This window comes from Fragaria vesca, linkage group LG6, assembly GCF_000184155.1.
Source record: "Fragaria vesca subsp. vesca linkage group LG6, FraVesHawaii_1.0, whole genome shotgun sequence".
NCBI classification, from domain to species: Eukaryota; Viridiplantae; Streptophyta; class Magnoliopsida; order Rosales; family Rosaceae; genus Fragaria; species Fragaria vesca.
The window spans coordinates 11,493,013-11,519,466 of NC_020496.1; the positions used below are offsets into that span (position 1 = coordinate 11,493,013).

The window sequence follows — 26,454 nt, forward strand, 5'->3', positions numbered from 1 at the left end:
AGCCCTTTACAAAACCCAGGGAACAGTGGCAGCTCCTCCCAGCTGCTCGTCTTGGGTTCAAAAACTGAGAGCTTAAACTCCGGCATAGTAGGACGACCCGGGTTGGGGTTAACCCGTGCTTGTGCCATTACAACGATGGCCTGACTACGGCCGGTGGCTTTTCGCAGCCGGAGAAAGTCCGGATGCTCAATCTCCTGGTTCCAGACTTTGCATACATAAGCAGCATCAGACAGATAATTGTAGGGTACACGAAACAAGCAATCTCGAGCAACATCATTAGGCAAACCAGGAATCAGCTGCTCCATATATGAAATATGAGATTACACAACTACAGATCCAAACTGGCAAAGAGTAAGAGATTTTCGCTAAGGCTAGCTAGGGGTTTGAGGTTTTGGAGAATGAAGAGGAAATGTTAAACAATGAGATGACTAATTTGATGAAATGTGGTTGCTTATATAGCATCGAGAAACAAGATTCGGTATAGCTGTTCTTTACGGAAAGTTCAAGGAGACAGCTCGAATTAGCATGTGAAACGATGAAGGTATAATAATATAAGGTTCATCGATCGTGTACGTACCAGGTAGATTATAGATGTGCTTTTGTCTTTCAAACGCAAAGGCATTGACTGTTCAAAAAAAAAAACCCAAAGGCATTGCAGCCGGGAAAAGGGGTCGGCGCACTAGAGGACTTTTTGTGTAGAATTAAAAATTATTTTGACATTTTCAAATACAAAGAGTACATGTACGTTGTTTTGGAAACATAGGTATATATGTTCGTACTTCGTAGTGTCTCATAGTTTTTCAGAACCCGAGGGGAACGACATGCTAAAGATTCTAATATTTACCATCACCATGTAATAACCTGAGTGTTTAATTATCACATTACTGTTACTATTCAAACTACTGTAACGATCGGTTATTTCTTTGCCAATTTTTCATCCATGTCAACTCCTAATTGCATGCATTAATAAAGCCTCGCAGAGATCAAGTATTTTTCTGTTTTTTCCTTTTTCTTAACTGAGCAATAACAAGTAATAACTGTTGATTTTACTGCTACACTAAGATCCAATGATTCATAGTTGGTTTTACCGCCATATTTTAAGGAGCTGATACATTTGGTTTTACCGCCGTTGTTTCGTCAAGTTGATAATATAAGAACACAAACGTTCAGATTAAGGCATCCAAAACATGACCAATTAACAGCATGTGCTTTTCTTAATTGATTTCGCGATCACATCTGGAGTTCTGGACGCATTGTTAACGGGCAGACCATGCCAATTAACTATTCGACCATTTGGTTTTCCCACATTGTCTTGTACTGATCTATATATACCCTAGATTGGTAAACCACGTTTTTCAACTTTAATTAACTAAAGTGGATTATCAAACAAAGTATCTAATTGAAGCAATTGATCGATTTTCCCGGCCGTCAACCGAATCACAAAGTTTACAAATGTCAAGAGAGGCCTAAGTATTTGTAACGTACAATATTTATTACACGTCATATGATTCATTTGATAATAAACTTTTCAAATGAAAGTGTTGAATTTTCATTTTTGTCGAATAAACAACTCAGATGCTACGATAAATAGTCTTTCGAGAGTCGAACCCATAATCTATCATTTATGAATTGATGACTATAACACTAAACCAAGTGATAATAAACAAAAAAAATTAGGTTTTGATCGAGTTGCATGAATTTCAACATCTAGCACTAAGAAATATGCTATATCTGTATTTATTAAGCGAAGCGGGGGGGGATTACTGTTCACGGAACAATGTCCTGACCCCCTTTTAGATGAAGCCACGTATCCACCCACGTACTGATTTTACCGCTATGTTTGCATCGGTTCTTCAGTTTGTCTTTCGTGTTGTCTTTCGCTCCCCCTGCCACCTGTTCAGGTTTGTTCAAGTTTAATCCCTTCGTTTTGTTCTTCACTTCGGGGTTCCACACGGAGAGAAAGAGGAGAGGGACATAGATGAAGAAGCGTGAGACAATACACGTACACCAATTCCACCCTCTCCACTTCCTTTGCCTCCTCCAGCTCCAAGATAATCCAATTTCCGGTCGACATCACAGTCACAGAGACCCAATATTAATTTCCCGAAGTGTGAGTTTGTTTTCAGTTGGTGGTTTAAATTGGGTTTTAGTGATTATTTTTCTTCCTGCAATTTGATAGCTAGCTTTTGTCGATCAGAAGGAGACGAGAAGATTCAGGCTTCATCTATCATCGTTGAGTTTCAGGTATTTAGATTTGGGGCATATTATGAATATTTCAATTCAGTTCCAATTTCAAATCGGCCATCATTTATGTCTTCTAAGATTTGACAATTCTTATCGCACTAATAATTCTTGGGCTCATCATCTTTGTGTCTGCAAACTGACCTTCATAACAAGTTTTGTTCTTTTTCAAAGGTTTGTTGTGTATAATATGTAATCCAGTTCAACTTGATTAGGTGTATTGGGTGGCTGTTACTTTTTGTGGGTGTGTTAAAGTTTTGTTCTGTAATTCATTTGATCGACTTAAACACTGTTTGAAATAGACGGAATGTGACCTAATTGCTCTGGGAATAAGATCCTAATATGATTGCTCAGATTTGCAATTATAGTTAAAACTGAAAGAATTGTAATTCGGGGCTCCGTGAGAATTCTGTAATCTGAAATTTGATAGCTTGAAATCAAGTTTTTCTCTAGAAGATAGATGAGTCCCTTTCATGTTAAAGCTTGGTACTTTTTATTTTTATTTTTTATCATCGTTATCTTATTTTCAAGAGACCTGGCTTCTTTGGTTTGATTAGGTATAGTTATTTTTTTTTTTTTTTTGGAAACTACACATCTGTATCCCTACAATCTGATGTGTAAAGTTGCATTCCATAGCAGCTGCGTTGTTATATAGTAGGAAAGATGGACGTTTAAAGGTTGCAATTATCAAATTTGTAAAGGTTGCATTCCCTAGCAGTTTGTGATTGAAATTATTTGCATGTTTACATGTACAATGAATATATAAAACTTAGCAAGAAAGATGGCTTTGGTTATTGATTTGTGATTCAAATTATCTGCATGTCAATGTAAATGTATAATTAATATGATTTGTAAGTCTAAGGTTGAGACACATTATCAACTGAGGGTTATAAACAGTGGCATAAAAACCAAACATTTGGCAGCAGACACGAAAAAAGTCCTGCATGGGTTCACGCGTGTTAGAAGACTAGTATATAATTAATTGCTCCCTGTAGTGTCAAGCCTCTCAATCAAAATATATCTTACAAAAAATAATGAGTACCATTTGGGCTAACAGAATGAATCAATGTCCTTAATGGAAGAATATTCTTCAATCAATTTCAATCCACGGATGAATTATTACTTATACTCTAAAAATTTTAAATAATTAAATAAGAGTGTGAAAAAGTTACTAAGTGAACATATCGATTATTACAGCATATAAAACTGAAATTTACATTTCATATTTTATAATCCACACTCAATATTTCTACTTTTTGTTATTTTTATTTTGTCTTTATCATTAGCCATTTGTGTTTCACTGTTTTTGTAACATTTCATTGTGGCCCGCCTGTAGAATGGGAGGAATTTTTAAGTGCTACGGGAGGACCACGTGGCAGTCTGACGTGGTCCTACATTTCAATTAAATTTAGATATGTGGATTTTTTACAACTAAAATATAAACTAATATTTTCTATTTTTTGTGAAATGACATTCATGGGTATTTAGCAAGTTCAACCCAGGGTCTAGGGTTTAGGGTTTAGAGTTTAGGGTTAGGGTTTAGGGTATAGGGTTTAAGGGTTAAGGGTTTAGGGATTAGGGTTTAGTATTTAAAAAACAACATAAAACCCAAAATGGTCGACAAAATAGCTAAAATATTTTTCATGAAAAAAATCCATATGTCTAAATTTAATTAGAATGTAGGACCACGTCAGACTGCCACATGGTCCTCTCGTGACACTGAAAAATTTCTCGTAAAATGGGGAGATGTTTGTCAAAGAATTATGGCGATGGGAATCGATATCTTCTAATAAAGCAGGCATATTACGCCATGTCAAAGCGGTCGGGGCTCTAATATATATATGGTCAGGTCCTATACGAATAGCTCGGCACACATGCTTTGACCTAATTTTCTTATGATTGTCCTTTTTTTGATAAGTTCTTATTATTGTCCTTGGTTTATCTTCACTCTACTACTTTCTTCATTACTAAGGTCTGGATTTTGGAAATCAGTTTTCCTCTCAAAAAAACAAAAAAAAAACTAGTTTTTTTTTGTTTTTAGGTTATTTCAATCCTTTTGCCGTAAAATGTTGGAGCTCTTCCATTTTTAGGTTATTTCAATCCTTTTGCCGTAAAATGTTGGAGCTCTTCCATTTCAGTCGTCCATCTTGATGATCTTCTATCACTGTGTCCTATATATACTTAGGGGTGTACCCTATATTTAGAGTAAAGTACCTTACCGATCGACATTGCGATCACCTTTGATATATCTTTGAAGATGTCATATTTTTGAGAACCGAGACTATGAGCTCATAATTTTGAGAATATTATCTTTCATGATTACTTTCTAAAGGACATGCATGTTATTTGTTGTGTTTTCTTGTTTAGACGTTCAGTTGCATGTGTCAGCTTCCTTAAATAGTCACAGTTTATGTCTAGATATTCAATGGAATGAAAGTAAAAACATACATATGTTAACAACTTTAGACACTACATATATATATTTAATAAGAATGAATATATATCCAGAGCGAACTTTCATTCTGAAATTAAAGTGTGAATATCATTTTTTGGCTCTCTTTTCAGTCATGTATCTACATCTCCGCCGTTCAGTGTTTAGAATCTAATGAATAGATCATTTCTACCAAGTTTCATCCAATTTGGTGATTGTTTGAGCTTTCGCAATCGTGATTTACACAAACAGTTCTGGTTGGACATATTTTAGTTAACAAGAATGTGATACTTCCATTCATACATATCCAAATTTAATGGTACACCCCGACATACCGTGTATCTATCTTATAATTCAAATCGACGTTCAAACTAAGGAAATAATTTAATTTAACTTTTTTATACATTGGAAGGACAAATTAGACATATTTGAAAAACAAACAAAAATAATAATTAAAAACTTTGGGCATAGAGTGGGTGTATATTAATATATGCTTGATAATTTGAGTTTTTATCTAATAATTTATCGTATCTATATGCTTCTATAGTGACATCAGACCCGTACCTGAATAGAGTCTTAAGAGTTGATGGATTCAAGGCCCAAAGCCTTAAAAGGTCAAAAATTTTCTTTTCTTTTTGTGGGATTACATTATTTTAGTTAAAAATAATCAAAAATAATTAACAGCATCCAATTAGGGTGGTGTTAGATTACAAAAGAGAAAAATGAATAAAAAATCTTACCCATTATATTACTATCACTAGTTGTCATTTTAGAAAAATGAGCAGCCTAAGTAAGAGATTTGTTATATAAATAAGATTTTTGATAGGATTTCTAATGTTTTTTGTTGTTAGATTTTGAGTTTATAGTTTTAGTTCGTGAAAATTTTTGTGTATTTCTGAAAAAAAGAAATAAAATTGAATAAATATTATATTTTGAAGGGCCCAATTTTGAAAGTTTGACTCAGGTCTAAAAATCACAGGTCCGGGCCTGAGTGACATGAGTGGATTTTTTCACCAATGTCCAATAATCATTTTGATTATATATCGTATGGTTTTGAATTGAGTTTATAACAAAGAATCATAAAATACATCTAACATTCTATGATTTTATAAATCCAATTATCCATACAACTTAATGTGTTACAAAAATACAAAGGCTCTTCCATTCATATATGGAAATCTCCCTAGATGTATCATGTGTTCAAAAAATTGATGTTCTCTTTGGTTCATGTTATATAACATGTTGTCATGTGATCGATTTAGGCATACTCATCCAACAAGGGCTTTTCAAATATGAGTTTCTCGACTAATTACCTTTTATTTGTTGAACTAAATGACAACAATTCTTCACAACGTTGTTGATTGTAGGTGAATCGTTGGCGCGTACGGGACTTATTAGGTCAAAAATAATTAGATAAGCTAACTAAAAAGACAAAAAAAGACGAACACATTTTTAGTCCTTAAAGTCCACACGGTGACAAGTTTAAGTCAGTTTAGTTTAAAAAATTAAATTTAATTACCTTCTTTAAATAAGAATACACATAGATCCACAATCAAATCATGTGACCCCATGAGAGCAGAATGTTATGAATTTTTTTTAAAAAAAAACGTTTTAATTAATAACTCACACACCCTAAACACCCTACATATGTAATGAGGTTTGAACTCATGATCTTAAAGTTGTCAGTTAAACATTAAGTCACGCCTCACCGAATTTAATCTATAGTTAATTTTAGAATGTCTAATCTACAAATATTATTCAATCACCTCATCAGAATACAAGGAAGCTTAAAATAATTGTTAAAACCAAATTTTTACGTGATGTAATGCTTTTTGACTTTTAAGAGAAAACAAATATGATCCATGCCACTTCGGAGGAGCTAGTGGCTCCAAAAACACTATAATGCAATAAAACATACATGAAAATGAAAGCTAGGGATCGATCCATATGTCCCTTTCTTAATTTACTTTGGTGCGCTTGCAAAACCATTCCCTTAAAATAGTGCACAAATCCAAGATCTGGTTTTGTAATGTTAGATTTGGCTCTTTGGTTTATACATAGACAAATGGCTTTTCCCAAACATTGAAGAGGCAAATACAACCTTGCACACTACATTCTGGTTTCCCAAACTCCAACTATTTCATATATTTTCCGGCTTAATTGACAGAGTTTCTACGGCACTTAAATCTCCAAATAACAACTTGACTGAACATGACCAGAGTACTTCTCAGACGTCTCTAACTTACTCCAGGTGTTATTTTCCAAATTTAACATGTAAGCCATATGGGGTCCACCGAATTCGAGACATCCAATCACTAACAGCTTATTGTGCCACGTTGTCACGGAGGCCGGATTACGCACCTGAGGTGGTAGCTCGGCCACAATTTGCCACATACCAAATCCTTGTTTGATCATGTTACCATCATGACACATATAAACTGACCGGTCATTGCCAACGACGCAAGTTCGTGGGCACATGGCGATTTGTAAGAAATCCTCTTGTACACAATCCCACTGCCATGTGGATATGTTGAATGTCTCAGCGGTTCTCTCAAAGCGACCTTGCATTTCAGTGTTGTAGCCACCAATGACTTGGAGCTTGTCATGTTGAAAAATAACCTTACATTCATCACGCTCTCTTTCCATGTCAGGCAATAGAATCCACTCGTCTTTCGCCACATCATATGCCATCGCCGTTCTCAACGCATTCTTCTCGTCGTCGTGTCCGCCGGCAACAAACACCGTCCGATTAGAGTCTGACGCACACCCGAAAAATATGCGGGACCCACCCGGCATATCAGCTCCGCGCCGCCACGTGCCAGTCATGAAGTTGTAGACGACGACCGATTTACAACTCGCCCATGTCACCGGGTCCAAACCGCCAACCACCACTAAATCGGTTCCAACCGCCGCAAACTGGCAGAACATGGGTAGAGACCCACCGGGGAAAACGGAAATTGGCGGGAACTCTCCCCAGTCACCAGAATCCGGTTCACAAACAGTGAACCGGTAAGTCGGGCTTTGCAGGCACTTGAAGACACCAGCAGCAGCACCACCTTGGTTGGAAGCAACACATGCTTGGACCATCGCAACGAGCTTTTGGCCATAACCACTATTCTTTCGGAGGCGATGAAACTCTGGTAGCTCAACCTCTGATTTCCAACCTTTACAAACAGATGTTATAGTCGGAAACTGATCATACTTGACACGAATAAGACAATCGTAGACAACTTCATCAGGAAGACCTGAAATCAAAACCATGGTGTGTCAAAAAGAGCTGCAGCTGCTTCTTGATTGGTATGTTTGGAGAAGCAAGAGGGGTTTGAAAAGGGGTTCAATAAACTATAAGGTTCTGAGAGATTTGGGATTGAAAAGGAAAAGGGTTTTGATTGTTTTGGAGAGTTCGATCGGCTTGAAGGATCTAGCTATGTGGTTTTATACTATTCAATGTAGAGATGGTTTCCACTGGGAAGAACAATGGTGTTTCTCTTTATAGGTGATTTTCTATTGGTTGAAACCATGTGTGTAGAAAGGTCTGGTTTTGGTGATTCATATCCTGATTGATAGGTACAATGAAAGGGAGGGGGACAATTAACAGCCCTTGTTTATCAGATTTCACAATCCCATTAACGGATTCTGTTTGCTAGCATTTTCCTATATTTATAATGCATTCAATGAAATATCGTCTGGCATTCTCCAAAGGTCATACATTTGTGAAGTAGCACATTAATTATATGTCGTTCGAGTTAAACATTATAACTTGTCAAAAAATATATGTATCGCAATAATTTCAAATCGTAAAAGAGAAAACAAATTTTGTTTGAGTCGAGAGATACATCAACTTATATCACTTTAGATGTATGTCATTAAAGTTAAAACTCGTAACCTGTCAGAATGAACATGTACAACAATAAATACATAATCCATAGTGAAAAAGTAATAAAAGTACAACGCATTTGAGTCAAAATATACATCAACTTATATCACTTTAGATCTATATCATTTGAGTTAAATCTCATAACCTGTTAAAAAGAACGTGTACAACAATAGATACATAATCCATACTAAACGAAAAATCAAATTACAAAGTATTTGAATCAAATGATTAGATTATTTTAGATGTATCTCGTTTAAGTTAAATATCGTAACGTGTCAAATAAAAGATACATAGCAACAAATTCATAATCTATTGAGTGAAAGAAAAAAAATCAAAAGATACAATATTTGAGTCAGATGATACACCAACTTATAACATGTTAGATATATATCGTTTAATCAGTTTGGATTTATGATATTCGAATTAGATACCGTAGCATGTTAACATGTGTAGGAGCATATATATGCCTAATTCATAGTAGAAAAAAATAAAACGATCCTCTTCACTATATATTATATATATAGCAAATATATTACAATCTTTTTTTATTGTGAAATAGAAATAATTGTAGATGGGGGAGAATAGGTGGTCACTTTCAGTGTAACATATGTTAATGTATTAACATACGTATGTATGAGGTTTTCTATCAAAATTTGGCTACTCCTCTAAGCACGTGATGCCATGTGGAATGGCAATTGTCAAAAATGAAAAGTCCAATTGCCAATTTGCCGTCACCGAAAAATATGCACGCAAGAATCTTATAAAAAAAAATATAAGATATATCAAAGGGATCATTTAGCCCGTAATTATATGATAATGAGCAAAGATTAAAATTTTTGCGATATATCTGATATATCTTTCGATATATTTTTTTTTAAAGGGTCAATATATCTAGAGGGGTAGATATCTTATCTTTCACCGTATCTCCGATATTTCTCTGATACCGTCAAATATTTTTGATATTTATGACATATCTCCGATATATTGATATATTAAAGAAATATCTCTAAAAATTTTAGGCATAAAGAAAAATCACCTCCTAAAATATTTAAGAGAGAAGTAATTCCATTGAGGTATATCTCAATAAATAGTGAGGGTCTCAAGTGATTTTTGGATGAGAAGTATTTCTCTAGGAATATCCAGACATCGAGTGAGGGGCCAACGTTTGTCTTTTCAACCACCTTGAGTCTCCTTTTAGATGTAGATGAAGTGTATATTTGTATTTTTTACTATATATAAGGAAATCTAATAAATTTTATAAAAAAAATTTCGTAATTTCTAATATTTTTTTTCCGGATATATCTGATTATCTCATTTTTCAAAAATATCGATATATATACCGATTACTGATATTTTAATTCTTGATCACGAGGGCATGCAAACTGAAAGAGATCACCTTCGTCATATATAACAAACTGCACTGATTAGTCGAAGAAGTCAAATGAAAACATATTATTACAAAGTGGACTTGAAGAATAATCAAAAATATATATATGAAGAGGTTGCCTATAAGTTCAGACACAGATCTGTATATATATGCAACTTTTGAACATCAATCATGGCTCGGTGACTATAATTTTGTTTATTATTATGGCAGTTGCTGTTGCTGTGACTGGATGAGGATCAAACTGGAAACAGTTGCATAATTTAGATGAGAATGATATTCAAGGCCGCCGCTATAAAGGGATATATAGGAAAGTTTTGGATGTTTTTGAGGCTTTCAAGTTTCAATTCCAGGGAGGGATGTCGATTGATCATACCTATATACATTGATTTGGACAGAAAACTATGTATCGATCTGTGGATGCTGGATTATAAGTATTTGGATAAGAATCTCATAATATATATATGAAACCATATGCCATGTGCGACTCCATCACATCGATCTAGTAGTCCACCATCGACATGTTCATCAAGTCGCCAAAGCAATATGATATATCGATCAACATCCTAGTAGAGATAAGCTTGATTTGCCCCTACTATCTTCTTTTCTATGTACTGATGTAATCGTGCATGGAATATTGTATTATTGGTTCAATTATTGGGGTGAACTAGTAGCGGATAGTTCAATTACTAGCGTTATATGCAGGGCTGTTCGAGAATGAAATGCAATGATCGATGGCTATTTGATGTATGTAACGATTTATTTTCTCAAGATATCATGTATCTCATATGAAGTGTTCACATATTTTATATATTTATATATGAAAAATTTGTCTTAAATTTATTTCAAGTTTGAAGTGAATTCACAATACGAATGACAGCAAATTATCTATGAAAAAAACTTTGATATCAAGTTTATTGAATGACGTTTAATTGTTGCCTAAATCGATAAGCGAAATGAGAGCGATTTGCTTCCTGACTTGTGAGAGAATTTGTGTGTTTTCCCGAATGACAAGAGTATGTTCCCCCTAACATTTTATTTTTTATTTTTTATAGGAGGTTTTTGACCATGATTTTATAACAAACATATAAAAAGACGCAAAAATAACATTATGTATCGATCTATTCATAATTTCACTCGTCTTTTTATTTATAGGTCTAAACGTATCATCGATCTCATGTAAAATCGTATATGCGTACGTTACCCTTTTTGTCATTTATATTATCTTCAAGGAAAAAATTGAGGACCGAATTTGAAACACAATAACACGTGTTAATCTACATAATAAACGATGCGTAATATTGAATCAAATTTAACATGGAAACACAAGGAATGATGAATATGATCGAGTGTTGCCTCTATCCGTCGACACATCATTTAATAATCAAAGAGATAGTTTGGTCATCGTCTAAGACATGAAGAAAACTGAGTCAGCAATAAATCTTGATTTGGATCACCGTCTCTTTCTGTTTAATAACAATCCAGAAATTGAAAGGCTAGGTTGAAGCCGACAATTATGCTCGAGATGTTAATCAAATAATCAGACAACGAAAAGGGCACGTCGATTCAACTAAATTAGACAAGGACTAATTGAAATTAACAAAGCACAAGTCCCGTTAATTAGACGCAATCCTATCCCATTACCTTTAAGTCTTTAACCTTTCTCATAAAAAGAAACATCTAGTTCATAATGATCTGCGTTTATTCGATCACCAAGTGCATTATTGATCCATAATCCATTGATTATGTATAATTATTATCAGTTGTTGCATGATATATAGACAAATCTATTATGTATATATCTATCAAGAAAATAATGACTTGTACATATAGTAGGAAAGGTAGTCTAGAGAAACAACGCCATGACCATGGCTGCATATCCTTTGTCAGCTAGCTCCATTTCTCCAATCACTTGTCATGGTTCGTCAACAATTTGGAAGAAATGACTTATATATTTCTAGGTCATGAGGAATTATCACCAAAGGTTCAGGAAGCCAGGGTAGAATTTCATCAAATATGAAGAAACTCATCCAATTTTAATTTTCGACTCATAAACTCATATTTCTCCTTCACTTAAACCAAATATAACATGAGAGTAGTTATATGCCTTGGTCATATTCAGTTTAAATGGAAGAGTTTCAGAAGTTCGACCGTATTGGCTGGAGCTCATTGTATCCAACTCTAATGTCGGTAACATGCCCAGTGTTCATTATTGATTCGGTTTCATCATCTCCATTGTTCATCATGTTGGTAACATCGATCATCCCTTGTATACTAAGAAAAGGCGAAGGTTGCAACCATTCAAAGAATTCGACAAAGACCTTCCTTCCTCTTTTTCTTTTTCTTACAGACATGAAACATGGACCAGAACTTCATGAAGTGTAAGGGGGCAGCATATGCACCAAATTAAGGAGGTCCATACTTCTTCGTAATTTTATTTTATGAATCTAAACTAAAAACGATGCATTCACCTACAATTGAAGACAGACAATTACCTGTAAAGGTGTGGAAAAGCAGCTCACAATTTCAATGGATGCTGGACAAGTTTGGTCTGAATATAAGTAATGTGTACTAGGAGATCACTGACATGACCAAAAGAAGGAACCTAGACACCATACAAGTGCACATATAAATAATAGGTTGTATACAGTAATACGTACTGTATAAATAAGTATGGGAGTCTATATACTGATCAGGTTAATATATGGCATGAAAATGACTTCAGATAACGATTTATATATTTGTTTTCAAATAATGGACATCATAGAAGCATATGCTGCTATACTGATCATGATAATGTTAGAAAATACAATAAGAAGCCAAATAGATTTGCCTTACCAATAGTGTCATTTAAAATACAAGTCACCCAAATCTTAGTTTTCATATTACCATTGTTTCTTTGTTTCTATTTTCATTTTTTTGGGTGTTACTTACATATAGCTACACTAACGGAACAAAAGTTGAAAATGGATATAGTTCTATTTATATTTAGCTTGAAAACTATTTAGCTACCTATTAGGATCATTAACGAAATACGGAAAAATGTGACTTATTGATATAGATCGTTTAATTGTGAAAAACATGTCTTTCGGACGTCGTACGAAGATTTTGATCAACGATCGTATTTAAAGAAAAATTTATTCCTAACATATCTTTCTGGTCTTTTTAACATTTGACCCACAAAATAAAAGATCCAACTGTCATAAATTCCCAAAAGAAGGAAAATTATAAAAGTGTCAAAACACACCAGCGGATGCATCATTGATTTGTAGCGGCCGGAAGTGAGCATCATCATCATTTGAGGGTCAGAACCGTTACTAGCTTAACAGTAAGGTCAGAGAATGTGCAAGTCATGACCCATGAGTTTGATTTATAATGTAATGTGATGTGATGATAGCAAAACGTAGGCGTCAGTGCTTAGCTCAAGATCGGGTCATTGAAACATTGACTCCTAAATGATCCGCATTATTCTTGCTTATTGCCTTGATTCACCATTTGAGCCCATCAAAGAGGAAACTGAAGTAGCTGAAAGGAATGGGAATGGGACCAAAATTGTAAAAGGCAATGGGAATGGGAATGCCAAAAGAATTGGCAAGGTTGACTATAACTTCTGGAATTGGAAGCTTTCTTCCATGAGTTTACATAGGTGGTGTTTCTGGAAACTCAGGAATATGAGCTGCTTGAATTTGAAGGCAAGTAGGATGCAAACAATGAAGAACAAAACCCCTGAAATCAATGGCGAATACGTGTAGGAAACCAAAAACCAACAAATTTTGGCCTGTAGAATTGGAGAAAAACTTCTGTTTAGTTAGGGTGGAAACTTCCAATTCCATGATTAGAGGGGAAGAGGTCAACCTGTACATTGTCAAGCAGAAATAGCAATGCAATGGAATCATAATGAAACATTAGTAATTACAGTCGTTGATACACCACCGGTCGCTATGAAACATAAACACAATTTTGACAATGCCATCAGCTAATCTCTTTTGGTTACTATGAATCTAAAAGACTGCACTATCATAACAAAATTCTATGGAACTAGAGTCCTTGACAAGGCACAAATAGAGGGAGAATAACGGATGATATTCCACATATTGCAACTGACATAAGCATTTAATATTTTAATTATCACTACACCAAAGATATTACAACAGAAGCTAGGTTGTATTAACGTATGCTGGCTACATTAATCAACTCAAACAAGCCCTTCCACTGTTAAAACAGAGAATGTTCCTAGGGAAGAACCAAGAAAAGAAAGCAAAAAAGAACACCTTTGTACCCCATGTCTCATGGTTTTTAATGGCAGTCATCTCAATGATAAGAAACTAGGTCAACAAGCACTTTGTGTTCATCATTATCGACAAAGTACTTCACCTTCAGAGAATCTTTTCCCTCACCCTTTCCTGGAGAGGCATATTTCATCCCAATCACCGTCGGCAGGCCTGCAAGAATCCAGCACAATTAATTCGTTTCACTAAGGTATTTCTTAAAGAAAGTAGAAAGCACAAAAGCAAACCAGATACATGCAAGAGGGCTAGTAAGGTAGAAATAAATCAAAGGGCATGCGAGATTCTATGACAATGATTCATATCTTGCTTCAAGAAACCTGGGATGTTCAAATATTTAATCTTTATAGTTTATGTGTGTGTATAAACTTCCACAAGCATAGTCTACAACTGTGATAGTACTCGTCACTAGAGACAAGAATTCCTAATTCACAAATATCAATACAAGGTACTCACTATTATGTACACGTCCAATTAATAGCCGTTCCCCTTTCCAATACTCCAAAGGTCTTGTCCTGATCCTGGTGCTTCGCCTTACCCCAGAGTTCCATGATGTACCATGACCTATAGAACAACAGGAAATGAAGTATTAATATTTACAGAGAAAACATGAAGAGATTCAGGAGAAGTGGTTATATGAATAGATTAAATAAAAGTCAGTTTTGCAGGAGTACCCACCTGCTAGACTTTGCCTTTTAGAAACTTCTTTATTCTTCTGCTTTCTGCGCGAACGTGAGTTTGCTTCAGTAGGTTTGTTCAACAGAACTCCCGAATTCTCTTGCATTATCTGTTTCACAAAATAACTAATGTAAAATTAGGAATCAGCACAAGTGTGAGCATGACACCAGTTTGCACCAGAAAGTTCTATGAATAGGCTAATTAAACTTAAGAGACAATTGCTTCTCAGCAATTGCCAACGTTAGTGACAGAACACTAACAAAAAAACATTGTTTAGATTTTAGAGGGAAGACAACAAATGATGATAATAATGGATTAAAATCAAAGTCTACTGCAGATGCTAGAAATGAGCCAACAGGCACCAAGAGATTAGGACCATCAACAAATAATATAAAAGCAGCAAAATGGTAATAGCCTGCAATCAGTAACCTCATTCTGCTCCTCTAGACCAACGTCAGCGTTTTTGGAGAGAGAGACCCTTGGATGCTCCTCAACTGGAGCCGAGTCTGTTGGAGAATTGAGAAATGGAAAAAGAGTAATTAGAACAGAAGTTATCTAAAGAAAATCAATGGATAAAAAGAAGAATCAAATTTAAAAGCTAAAGGACTTGTGTGAAAGGAATTATTTAAATTTTTTTTTTTTAAATGCCAAAAAGCTCACGGCAGAGATATGACATCCCACAAGAAGCCGCTGGGGTGTCCCCCAGCATGAGCCACACAAGACCTCTCTAGAACAATAACCCCATCAGCCCACCCAAGAAGCAATGTCCGAAAGTCTTCTCCACCCTCTTTCACAGATGCGTAGAAGGATGTCAAATAAGTGTTGCCATATGATAATATGATAAATTAACAGTCTATAATATGCCATATAGGCAGAAATGTTTCCATAATGACAATTTAAGTAGGTCTTAACAATCTTGACTTGCTTTAGAGGTGGGTTCTGTGCAACTTCCTCTAAAATATACATTGATAACAAGGTTCAGTTTGCTGAACACATTTTTTCATTTTCTCTTCTGTACCTAATGCAGACATAAATTAACCTAGACTCGACCAGAAACAGATCAGAACCGTAGGGTTTGGTCAATTTTGTTGGAGCATTAGGTATATAAGAAAAACATTGCACAGTTTAATTGCATGAAATGCACATGAACAAGATATGAGTTCTGTAGGTGATTGCACCATGCAAGTATCTCTCACGTAGCACAAGCAGATCATACCTAATTGACTTGGAGCATTCAATTTTTCCACTGTTGACTCTGCCACATCAAATCCATGCTCTGTACATGCCACTGAGTCCTGCAGTTTGTCTTGCTCCTGTACCCCATCATAATTTATAACAATATCAGCAACTCGACTCGGAGCTCTGTTACATTTTTCCGAAGTTGAGTCTGCCACATTATGTTCAGGCATTGCTTCCTGCTCTTTGTCTTCCTCTCGTATCTTATTACTATCAATCACATCATCAGCAACTTGACTCTGAACACCATTCACCATTTCCAAAGTTGAGTCTTCCGCAGTAACTTCAGGACCTGCTTCCTGCAGCTTCTCTTCCACCTGTATCTTGTCAATGCATTACAACATCAGCAACCATTTACAATTCAAAATATAGAACATGAAAATGACAAAAGTTGATCAGACCTTGTCACAATTATCGAACCCATTTTCCCTACTAGTATCATCTTCGAGCATACTAAATGTCTCACTGGTAACCTTACTGCCTCCAACCTCCTCCATGTCAACATCATAAGCAACACCAGGTTTACTTAAACTGTCCCTCTTAGACCTTTTCGCTGCATTAGTGAATTCTTTATTAGACACCTCACAGGAACCTGTCTTCTCACTTTCAATCTTGTCATTTTGTTTGATTAAAGGTGACTTCAACTCATCAGAAGTCCTTTTCCGCTCTGCAACGTCAATCAGATTAGATTGTTTCTTTCTATTCTCAACTGAAGGATTTGTCAATAGAAACTGATCAATATCAAAAGCTGCAAATGGATCATTTGATGGACTTGACAAGAAACTTCTCTTACTCAATAAAGACAACGAAGCCAAAAGGCTCTTTGGTGTTGTTGGAGAAGCTAAATGAATAGACCGTTCTGCCCCCTGTTTAGGTTTCACAGGTCTAGGATTTGGCAAGGTTCTTCTGGAAGACTTAAAATCAGCCATTTGGATATCTGGGAATTCTGGAAGGCAAATATCCTCTAGTTCAAAAGTTTTAACGTTGAAGCTCTCCTTTAAACGACGCAAAGCACCATCGCCTTCTAGTTCTTCGGTAGGCTGAGACAACAGCCCATCCAGAATATCATTATTCCTGTTGTTGTCTTCCTTAACTTCTGAACCTATGAAGAAATAATAATCATGCCATCAGGAATGAATAACAAGACCATGGGGAATATACATACAAAGCTTTCAACAAAACAAAAGACGCATCATAGGCAAAGCGACATAACAAGAGAAATGATTGATATATTTAGGACTTAGGAGATACTCATAATCATTATCCCCTACTGGGGTTGTCTTACCAGCTAAATCCATCTCCTCCAAATCAACTTTTTCATGAGATTCTGTTTGTGCGCTATGACTCAGTGGACTGAGAATGCTTGTTTCAAATGTCTCTTGAGTAGATATAGCACTCTCCATAATTTCGTTCTCAAGCAATGAAATACGATGCTTGTATTTCACTGACCTCCTGCATTATGAACAACAAGACAGTCTTAGGTCACAAAAAGGAGAAGTAGTGTGATACAATGATACAGGCTTATTTAAGCCAATGAAACTATTTATCTTATGGAAAAGCAAAATGTATCCATACCGCGGAATTCCTGGTCGCCTGGCACGTGTAATCGATGATGGATTCTGCTTATCTCCATCAAATATAGCACCACCCATCTGCTTCTCCAGTTCTCTTTTAGCATCTGTCCACCAACCACAAAACATTAGCAATTTACTGTAACATAAGGGATGCACTGTAAATTTAGTGATGCAGAAAAAGTGCACGTACTCTCATTCCTTTCATAGATCATGAAGTACTCTTCTGGGTTTTTGTACTTTTTTGAATCGAATGTTGATTCCAAACTAATATCAGGTTGACTGCAATATGAATATAACAAATATCAACCTCTATCTGAACAATAGCAAAAGTACTTTTCTCAAACATGAAGCATCAACCTTGAGCTTTACCTGGGATTAGGTTTCAGAGAAAAACGAGGCCGTTTACAACGCAAGGCTTGTCTTCTCTCCCGGTGATTTTCCACAACATTTGCAGGAACCACCTCATTTAGGCGTTTCAATGCTTCTGAATAATCAGACTGCTGAATCGCTGAACTGCCACTTAAAATGTTCTTTGCCTGATCTTTAAGGCCAGATCGTGAGGCCTGAATAAAGCACAGGAAACAATTAACTTCGATTTGCTCCCCAGTGATTAAAACAGTGCACAGTCAACACACAAATACGAAACAAAAAACTTAAACTCCCCCAAAACACAACATTATCGAATCGGATTTCGTAACGAATATTGTATCCATACACATTCGGTACACAACATGCACAAATACAACAATAAAAATAGGATCAGAGTTTCCCTCACATTCAAAATCTCTGAAATTCTTCACACATTACAATTTTCTGATTTCCAGGACTACAAATTTCAACTAAAAACTCCTAAACATCCCAACTGGACCTCATATTTTCAGAAAAATAAAAAATTCAAAAGCAAATTTCGCTCAACACCGCAGTAATTCTACTCAAAGAAAACAAGTTGAATCAAAAGTGAACCGGAAGTTAATTAGTGAAAGAAGAGTAAGGAGAGTTACCATGGAGGAGTTGAGGTGGAGGTTGATGGCATGGAGTTCACGGTCGAAGTCGTAGGGGTTGGAAAGGTCCGATGAGACCTTGGCAGTGGGGAAGAGAGTGAAGCCGAGGAGCGGGTCGACTGGATCGGAGCTCCGACTCATCTCACATTCGAGAAAGCCCTAATTTCGAGAGAGAGGAAAGTGCGGGAGTCCGGTAGTGATGAAAAGCGATGCGTTTTGAACTTCACTCCTCACAACGAACCCATTCCCTATATATTTATTTGAAACTAAAAATAAAAAATAAAAAAATTCTCGGATCAATGACCCGATCCGATAACCCGGTGTGACTGGATATTACCCAACCCGGGTTCTTTTTGTGCAACAGAACTCCTGAGAGTAGAAGACGACCAAAACGCAAAGACTTGGAATCATTCCGGTGGAGATCAAAAGGTAACGCCAACATCACATACTCTCTACTTCATCCTGCAATTTGGGTAAAGCATTCTTTGTGCATGTTGATGAGGACCCAAGAATTTTTATTGGTTTGATTGTTTTTGATCTTTTCTGTGGTTATGGGTATGTATGTAGAATGTTGTAGCAATCTTGGGTGATGATTGAGACGTGTTATGGTAAAGCTGGGAATGTTTTTCCAATTAGGCTGGCTAACTGGGCACATGTGCATTTTGGTGTAGTTTTTGATTACAAGCATTTGAGTGGGTCTTTTGCCATGTCTCATTCCAAGAATGGTGCTAATAAGCCCGGTACCCGAAACCTTCCTTCTTGGATGAGTTCAAGAGACAATGAGAGTGACAAGAAGCCGAATGGGGATGGTGAAGGTGAGGGTCAGAAGCCCAGGCAAGGGAGAGGGCGCGCAAGCGGCAACAGTTCTGGTGAATCCAGCTCGGGAGCAACTAACGTGTCGAAACTTTTGGTACTAGACAGTGTCCAGTGTGTGTTTATCGAGTTGCATTGTTGTGTTTGGTCTCGGGATATTTGGTTTTAGGCTGATGTTGTGATTGTGTTGCTTGCAGGAAGGGGTTGTGTTTGTATTGTCTGGGTTTGTTAATCCGGAGCGCAGCATTTTGCGGTCACAGGCATTGGAAATGGGAGCAGAATATCAGCCTGATTGGAATTCAGATTGCACTCTCTTGGTTTGTGCTTTTTCAAACACCCCTAAGTTTCGACAAGTTGAGGCAGAATGTGGAACTATTGTTTCAAAGGTACTAATTTTCCTTGTTATTTTTTGTGAGTATAGTCGATTGATTTGCGTATGATACTAAGTTTAGTTTTGTTTCTGTCTTGGTTAGCTGAGATGGTTCATAATTTAAGGCAGGACGTTATAATCAATTAAGCTACTATGTGTTAGTATAACCACTTATTCAATATTTCTGTTCCACAAAGCCAAATTTTGTTGAAGACTGGTTACAATTTTACTCCAGTAAGACTGTAAGACTTCTATTCTTTATATGCAATCCATGCAACAGAGGAACTCGAGAGTTTTGAAGTTTGTCATCAACCCCACATCTCTTATTGTTGATACGTGCAGATATCATTCTTCTATGGTGTCACTAAGTTTGCTATTTTCTCGCATCTGTTATATGGGTTGATTAGCTTAAAAAGGTGTCATCCTGCACTACCATAGAACAAGTCCCATTTTACTATTTTGTTTAATCATGCTCCATGTTTAATGCTTCAGCAATTTTCTTATGAATGATAATTTAAACATTGTAATAATACTATGGTATCTACTGTATTCTTTAGGAATGGATATCAGAGTGTTACACGCAGAAGAAGCTTGTTGATATAGAAAGTTACCTTATGCATGCTGGGAAACCCTGGCGTAAAAGCAGTGTTTCCCAGGACAACAGGCAGGGTAAGTAATTGTCTTTCTTGTTGGCATTATTGTGGGGAGCAAGACTATATGTGCGTTAGATGTGACAGTACTTCCTACCTAATTTTACTCTTTTCTCAGCATTTCATTTGTTTTGGTTCTTTTGTCTTTGTATATGTTACTATCTGAATTTTCAGTTCTCTTAAATTCCATTAAGGATATTTAAGTTTGTCACTATATGGTCTTAAGGTGGTGTTGTTTTTGGTTAGTATGCATGTATGTATAGCTAATCCAAACTTTCATGGCTGCTGACAGACCAAAGATTATCCCGGCCTAGTATATCTAAAAAGCAAGATGGAGATTCTCCTTCAAAACCAACTGCCTCTGCAACTTTAAAGGTATGTTTGGACTTTTTTGATGTCCTATAAATATATTATAGCATTCAAATGCATTTCACTTCTTTAGATTATTGCAGCAACCTTTTGACTAAAGTGTGATGCAATTGTTTTTACGTACCAATGTTTTTCCGTTTCTTGTGTATATGTTTAGCATGTTAAAGCTGATGTCTCTGTTAAAGAGTGCTTTTCTCCATCCGAAGTGAAGAAGTGGGCTGTCGATGATTTGAAGAAGACGATATCATGGCTGGAGAGTCAAGAAGAAAAGGTTATTGGCATTTTGCTTTATGTCTTTGTTTTGCATGCCCTGATGTATAGTTTTGTTTGGCCAAAAGTGAGCCTGCTGGATCAAACTTGCTTTTGTGGTAGCTGGAGTTTTTGTTACATGATGTCAGTTTTAACTTTAGAATTTATATTTCATCTCATCCCAATGATAGTAAATGTTTGAGTGGTCTGAGATTTTATTTCATTCCATTTGTTCTTTTTATCTTTTTTGCCTTTCAATAGCATACAAGAATCCTCATTTCTTCTGAATACATCCGGTCTTTGTTTCTGCTCTTTTTACCTGTTATAGCCAGATCCAGATGAGATAAAGCAGATAGCAGCTGAAGGGATTTTAACTTGTTTACAAGATGCGATAGCTTCTCTGGAACAAAAACAGGTATTTCCACTGAAACGCACTTTGATCTTTTGCAATACTTTTAAACTTAATCGTTGCACACTTGGGTCCCCGCAGCTCATTAAAGTAGAAAGCAAACAGGACCTTATTCTAAACCCTGTCGCAGGGTACACCGACATTTAGTTCAAAGTTTGGGTCCTCAAATTGCAATTGGAAACATATATCAGTAGTTTCCTTCACCATTTGAAGTCAGCAACATCGTTATTCCATCACATCCTCTCAAAGAGAATTAATACATGCAGAAACTGTTTTAGATGATTATGACGTGCATTATTTTAGAAGAGTGACCGATGATTGATAAATTCTTTGTACCTAATATGAATCTTACTCTGGTCATCAGTAGCGTACATTTTTCTGAATTTAATTATAGCACGTAATGTTTCTGTATTTTTTCGTAAATGAGATACTGAGTGTCTTATAGGCTTAGCTTGCTTGATGTCCATTCATAAGTGCAGTGCAAATCATGAAAATATTTATTTAATCAGTGGATGTCACCCTAGCCTCTAGGCCACTGGCCATTGGACCATTTAAGCTTATTTAGCAAGGTAATTGCTGGCACTGGCCTTCTGCATTTCTTGAAACTAATCCTAGTTATTGTAGCCTTGTTAGATCTTTTACTTGTGACTTTGTGAGCATCCTAGTTGCAAACTGAGCTCAATTAGTTGCAACTTGTTAGTGCAAACTAAACCTTGGCACTGATATGTTATCTATTATGGGGGCAAAAAAAAAACATTTAAAATTAGATAGAAACCCAGTTGAAAGTTGAAAGTTTGACGGTGACAATTGAAAGTTTGACAGTGACTTGAAGTTTTCAGAAATAGCTAGACATGTTGCTTCATCCTTTAGTCCATTTATTGATATTGTTTGTACTTTGCAGGATGTCCAGCAAATAACTGAACAATGGAATTTCGTTCCTCGTGTAGTCGAAGAGCTTGCAAAGCACGAAATCAAAGGAAACAACTCTGTGGCCATACCGAAGGAAGATCTTTGCAGACAGGCTATGGCCTGTAAACAAATTTATGAGGTGGAACTATATAATTTGGATGATGATTCTTCAAGGAAGAAAAAACGAAAGACTGATAGGCAAGAGGACAAAGGGGAAACCGTAGCCTTATGCAGAGGTGCAGCAGGATATGACAGTGATGAAACAGTTGAGATGACAGAAGAGGAAATAGATCTTGCATATGATACTTTAGCTTCCAATAATACAGTGTGATCTCTATCTCGTGTACATGTTTAGATGATTGACCTGTAAATTTTTTTTGCTTTAGTATTTTCTTTTTTCTTGAAACTTTTGGTACCATAACTAGTGGATCGATAGCTTAGGAGGTCTGTTACAAATAGTGACACTATTTTACCTATTGAATCTCTTTCTGAAATCGGGTCTGGGCGGCCGTTAGGTTGGAGCACCTATAAAAGAGAAATTTTATATACACACCTTTAATTATTTAATACACATCCTCTACTTAATGTATCATCCACTACACATGCGAAGATTTTACTAAATAAACGACCTAAAGTATCCAAAATACCCAAGCAGCCTTTAATATTCTACCTACACGAAGTCGACTTAGTGAGCGTGGTATTGACATCGATATCCAATGTCCATTTTGTGAGGAAGAAGTAGAGTCACCACTCCATACTCTTCGTGATTGTGAGCACGCAGCTACCTTTCTTCAACAAGCAGATGGTTCCTCTTGCACACCAAGCCTCTTCCATTCATGACTGGTTGGCGAACTCAACTGCTTCCACAACTTTTGATACTCTTCTGATGTGCATGTGGGCTATATGGTGCAACCGTAATGCGAAAGTGTGGAATGATGAGGCAAAACAAGCATCTGAAGTGGTACCTATTACACTGAGTAGGTGGGAAGAATTCAAAAAGGCCAATTCCTCTCCGAAACCATCTCGGCAAGCTTCAATTACGCGTCTGCAACGCCCTCCAATAGGCTTTGTTAAACTCAATGTGGACGCCTCCTTAAATCATTTGGATGGCACTACAGGGTTAGGTGGAGTATTCATAGACCACACAGGTAATTGTCTTGGTCTATTTTCTACTTTTCTACATCAATCTAGTTTCCCAGCCATGGGGAGCCTCTTGCTCTGTTGGAAGGTGTGCATATTGCTAAAACTAAAGGTTTAGTCCCTCTTTTAGTTGAGACGGACTGCCAGGTTTTAGTAGTTGTTGTCAACACAGGTTCTTTGTTTGGTTCAGATCTTGGTTACTTATTGGAGGACCTTCGAGTTAGTTTAAGCCTTGCCTCCTCGGCAAAGCTCAGTTTTGGTAGGCGTATTGCTAATAAAGTAGCACATTCTTTGGCTCATACAGCCATGCAGAGTAGAACTAATATAGATTTCTCTCTTGTACCTTCTCAATCTGTTGAGGAGCTTATTTCCTCTGAATATAATTATCATTGATCAATGAAGTAATTTTATTCTCTTAAAGAAAAAAAAAAATAATCCAAAATACCCTTAATTTAAAAATTCATGAAATATCATTTTTTTTTTGACATATAAAGATGGATACATTTCAGAGAATTGATCGAAAAAATCATACAACGAGCTCAGTCACTTAAACTGAGGATCCAAAGATAACCTATGACAATCAATGCTGAAGCAGTTTGTTGACTGCACATGTAATCATGACTCCTATTCTAGATGACTACCTCTCGATCACAAAAACGCTACAAAATGTAACCCAACAATATATCCGCCTAGAGACCCTTTTAGTGTACATCAATACTAGTGTAATTGGGTTAATCGTGAAACGCTTTTATTATCAAGACTACAAGGCCGATACCTACTCCACCCTCTAAAATGAAGGCATTATTAGAAAAATAAAGCAAAGAAAAAAAGAAAATAGGTCAAGAGCCCAAGCTAGTAGCCCAAAGAATCAATGAATATGTCAGCAGGTATTGTTGACCCACGCCCGGATACATCTCCCTCTGTACATCGCTGTCGTCTCCTCCGATCATGAAGCTCCACCATAAACCAACATCGCTCCTAGCCTGTCGACACCATGAGATCCATGTCGCTAGTAGAAATCGAGACATCTCCATGATGTGAAAATCCCCGAGCTCAAAACCGGAAGCTTGACAGTTTGTATTGCATAGATAAGGATAGAAGAAGTAACATATTGCACCAAAGTAAGTCTACCATCCATGCTCAAAACCTTACTTTGCCAACTAGAAAGTCTACTTTGAATTTTATCAAAATTGCTATCAAAAGTGTGCTTATTGATCCTTGTGTGGATAAGAGGCATACCCGGATATTTTCCAAGATCATCAGTGAGAGGAGAGCCACAGGTTCTACTGATGTTGGTAGCAAGGTTCTTACAAATATTGAGAGAACAAAAAATGAGGGATTTCTCATAGCTCGCTACTTCTTGACCAAAAGGGTCACAAAATGAATCAAGACAACTTTTTAGGACTTGAGCTTGATCAGGAGAAGCCTCAACAAAAAGCATAATCATCAAAAAAAAAAAGAGAAATTTTAGGACCAGACTGTGAGGCTCCAACAGACTTCCAATATCCATCTCAACAGCATAATTAAAAAATAAGAAACCTTTTCCATGCATAACACAAAGATGTAAGGAGAGAGTGGGTCACCTTGCCTGATGCCTCTCTGTGAGCCTTAAACGAATCAGTGAGCTTCCCATTGAAGCAAATTTGAAAGCTTCTGGTAGTAATACAGCTCAATAAATATCCAACTAAGTCTTTCATAAGCTTTAGACAAATCCACCTTCCAAGCAAAAAATCCCAAATAACCATCAGATTTTTTAAACTTGAAGAGCATTTCCTAGCGATCATGATGCTATCAGATATATGACTGCGAGGGACAAAACGAACCTGACTAGGGTTGATTAGCTGCTGCATGAGAGGTCTGATTTTTGCAACAATGATCTTGGAAATAACTTTATAAATGGTATTGCAAACTGATTGGTATGAAATTAACCATGTGCTAAGGACCATCAATTTTTTACAATAAGAGCAATGATGGTGTGATGGAAACACCGAGCAAGAGGTACGGGCTGCATTGACTACGTTATATATATATATATCAGAAGAGTAGTCTTTCCAATGATGTTGATGAAAGTAGCAGGAAAACCATCGACTGGAGGAGTTGTATATATGGCCACCAAATCCAAAAGCTTTAAGCACATTAAGCAAAAAACTCCATTCGAGAGTATCAAAAGCCTTGCTAATAACAAAAGAGGTACTATTATTTGATCAGTTTGTTGTGTGTTTCTTAAACCGTTTCTATTTGTTTGGTTTTAATTCCATTGTTGTAAATATAACCCAAACACTAGAATTTGTAATTCCCGTCATTTTTAAAATTCTCGGCTAAGTCCAAACAATAGAATTATCAATCAATAAAAATTGAACTCATGGAATCATATATAATTCCCATAATTTAAGAATATTTGTGGAAATTGAAATAACATCATCCAAACACAAGTACACAACCTAAAAACTAGTATCGTTCAAACAGTTTTTTCTTGAATGCATAAGTTGTGTAGGGTAATTTGATATTCTGTTTTATCCCCTCTTTTATAGAGTTTGGGTTCATTGTCCCCTCTTGTATTTTGCGGTTTTATTAATGATAACGACATGAGAACTGCCTTTTTAGCTCATATATTTAGAAAAAAAAAATTGGTATCGCTCGGACGAACTTCTATTGTTCTTGAGTCCACCTTGTTACCTCTTGCGCGTTTGGTAAAAAAAAAAAAAAAAAAAAAATTAACTACCCCTTATTAAACGCGAAATAAGAGGAATAGAAGAAAAAAAGAAAAGAAAATAGAAAATCAAAAACTTTTCCGAGGTCATATTATACTCTCTCTCTTCTGCTCGTCCCTCACAGTA

The 26,454-nt window shown here is 36.2% G+C and overlaps 3 protein-coding genes across 3 annotated transcripts; 1 reads left to right on the forward strand and 2 right to left on the reverse strand.

Annotated features, from left to right (window-relative positions):
• Positions 1–6,529: 6,529 nt before the first annotated feature.
• On the reverse strand, positions 6,530–8,265 carry LOC101300457 (F-box/kelch-repeat protein At1g15670-like). Its single transcript, XM_004302880.1, has one exon. It carries the CDS (start codon positions 7,931–7,933, stop codon positions 6,854–6,856), a length of 1,080 nt encoding a protein of 359 aa, XP_004302928.1. The 5' UTR covers positions 7,934–8,265; the 3' UTR covers positions 6,530–6,853.
• A 5,799-nt stretch (positions 8,266–14,064) lies between these two features.
• LOC101300739 lies at positions 14,065–18,933 on the reverse strand. Its single transcript, XM_004302881.1, has 12 exons — positions 18,709–18,933; positions 18,077–18,270; positions 17,898–17,986; positions 17,709–17,811; positions 17,419–17,585; positions 16,927–17,235; positions 16,535–16,800; positions 16,114–16,450; positions 15,327–15,403; positions 14,898–15,006; positions 14,676–14,783; positions 14,065–14,375 (listed from the first exon to the last, which is right to left on the reverse strand). Exons 1-12 carry the CDS (start codon positions 18,847–18,849, stop codon positions 14,245–14,247), a joined length of 2,031 nt encoding a protein of 676 aa, XP_004302929.1. The 5' UTR covers positions 18,850–18,933; the 3' UTR covers positions 14,065–14,244.
• A 143-nt stretch (positions 18,934–19,076) lies between these two features.
• Positions 19,077–22,875, forward strand: LOC101301021. The gene is made up of 8 exons (XM_004302882.1): positions 19,077–19,137; positions 19,380–19,618; positions 19,719–19,907; positions 20,449–20,560; positions 20,834–20,916; positions 21,068–21,181; positions 21,488–21,574; positions 22,470–22,875. Exons 2-8 carry the CDS (start codon positions 19,415–19,417, stop codon positions 22,806–22,808), a joined length of 1,128 nt encoding a protein of 375 aa, XP_004302930.1. The 5' UTR covers positions 19,077–19,137; positions 19,380–19,414; the 3' UTR covers positions 22,809–22,875.
• The last annotated feature ends 3,579 nt before the right edge of the window (positions 22,876–26,454 follow it).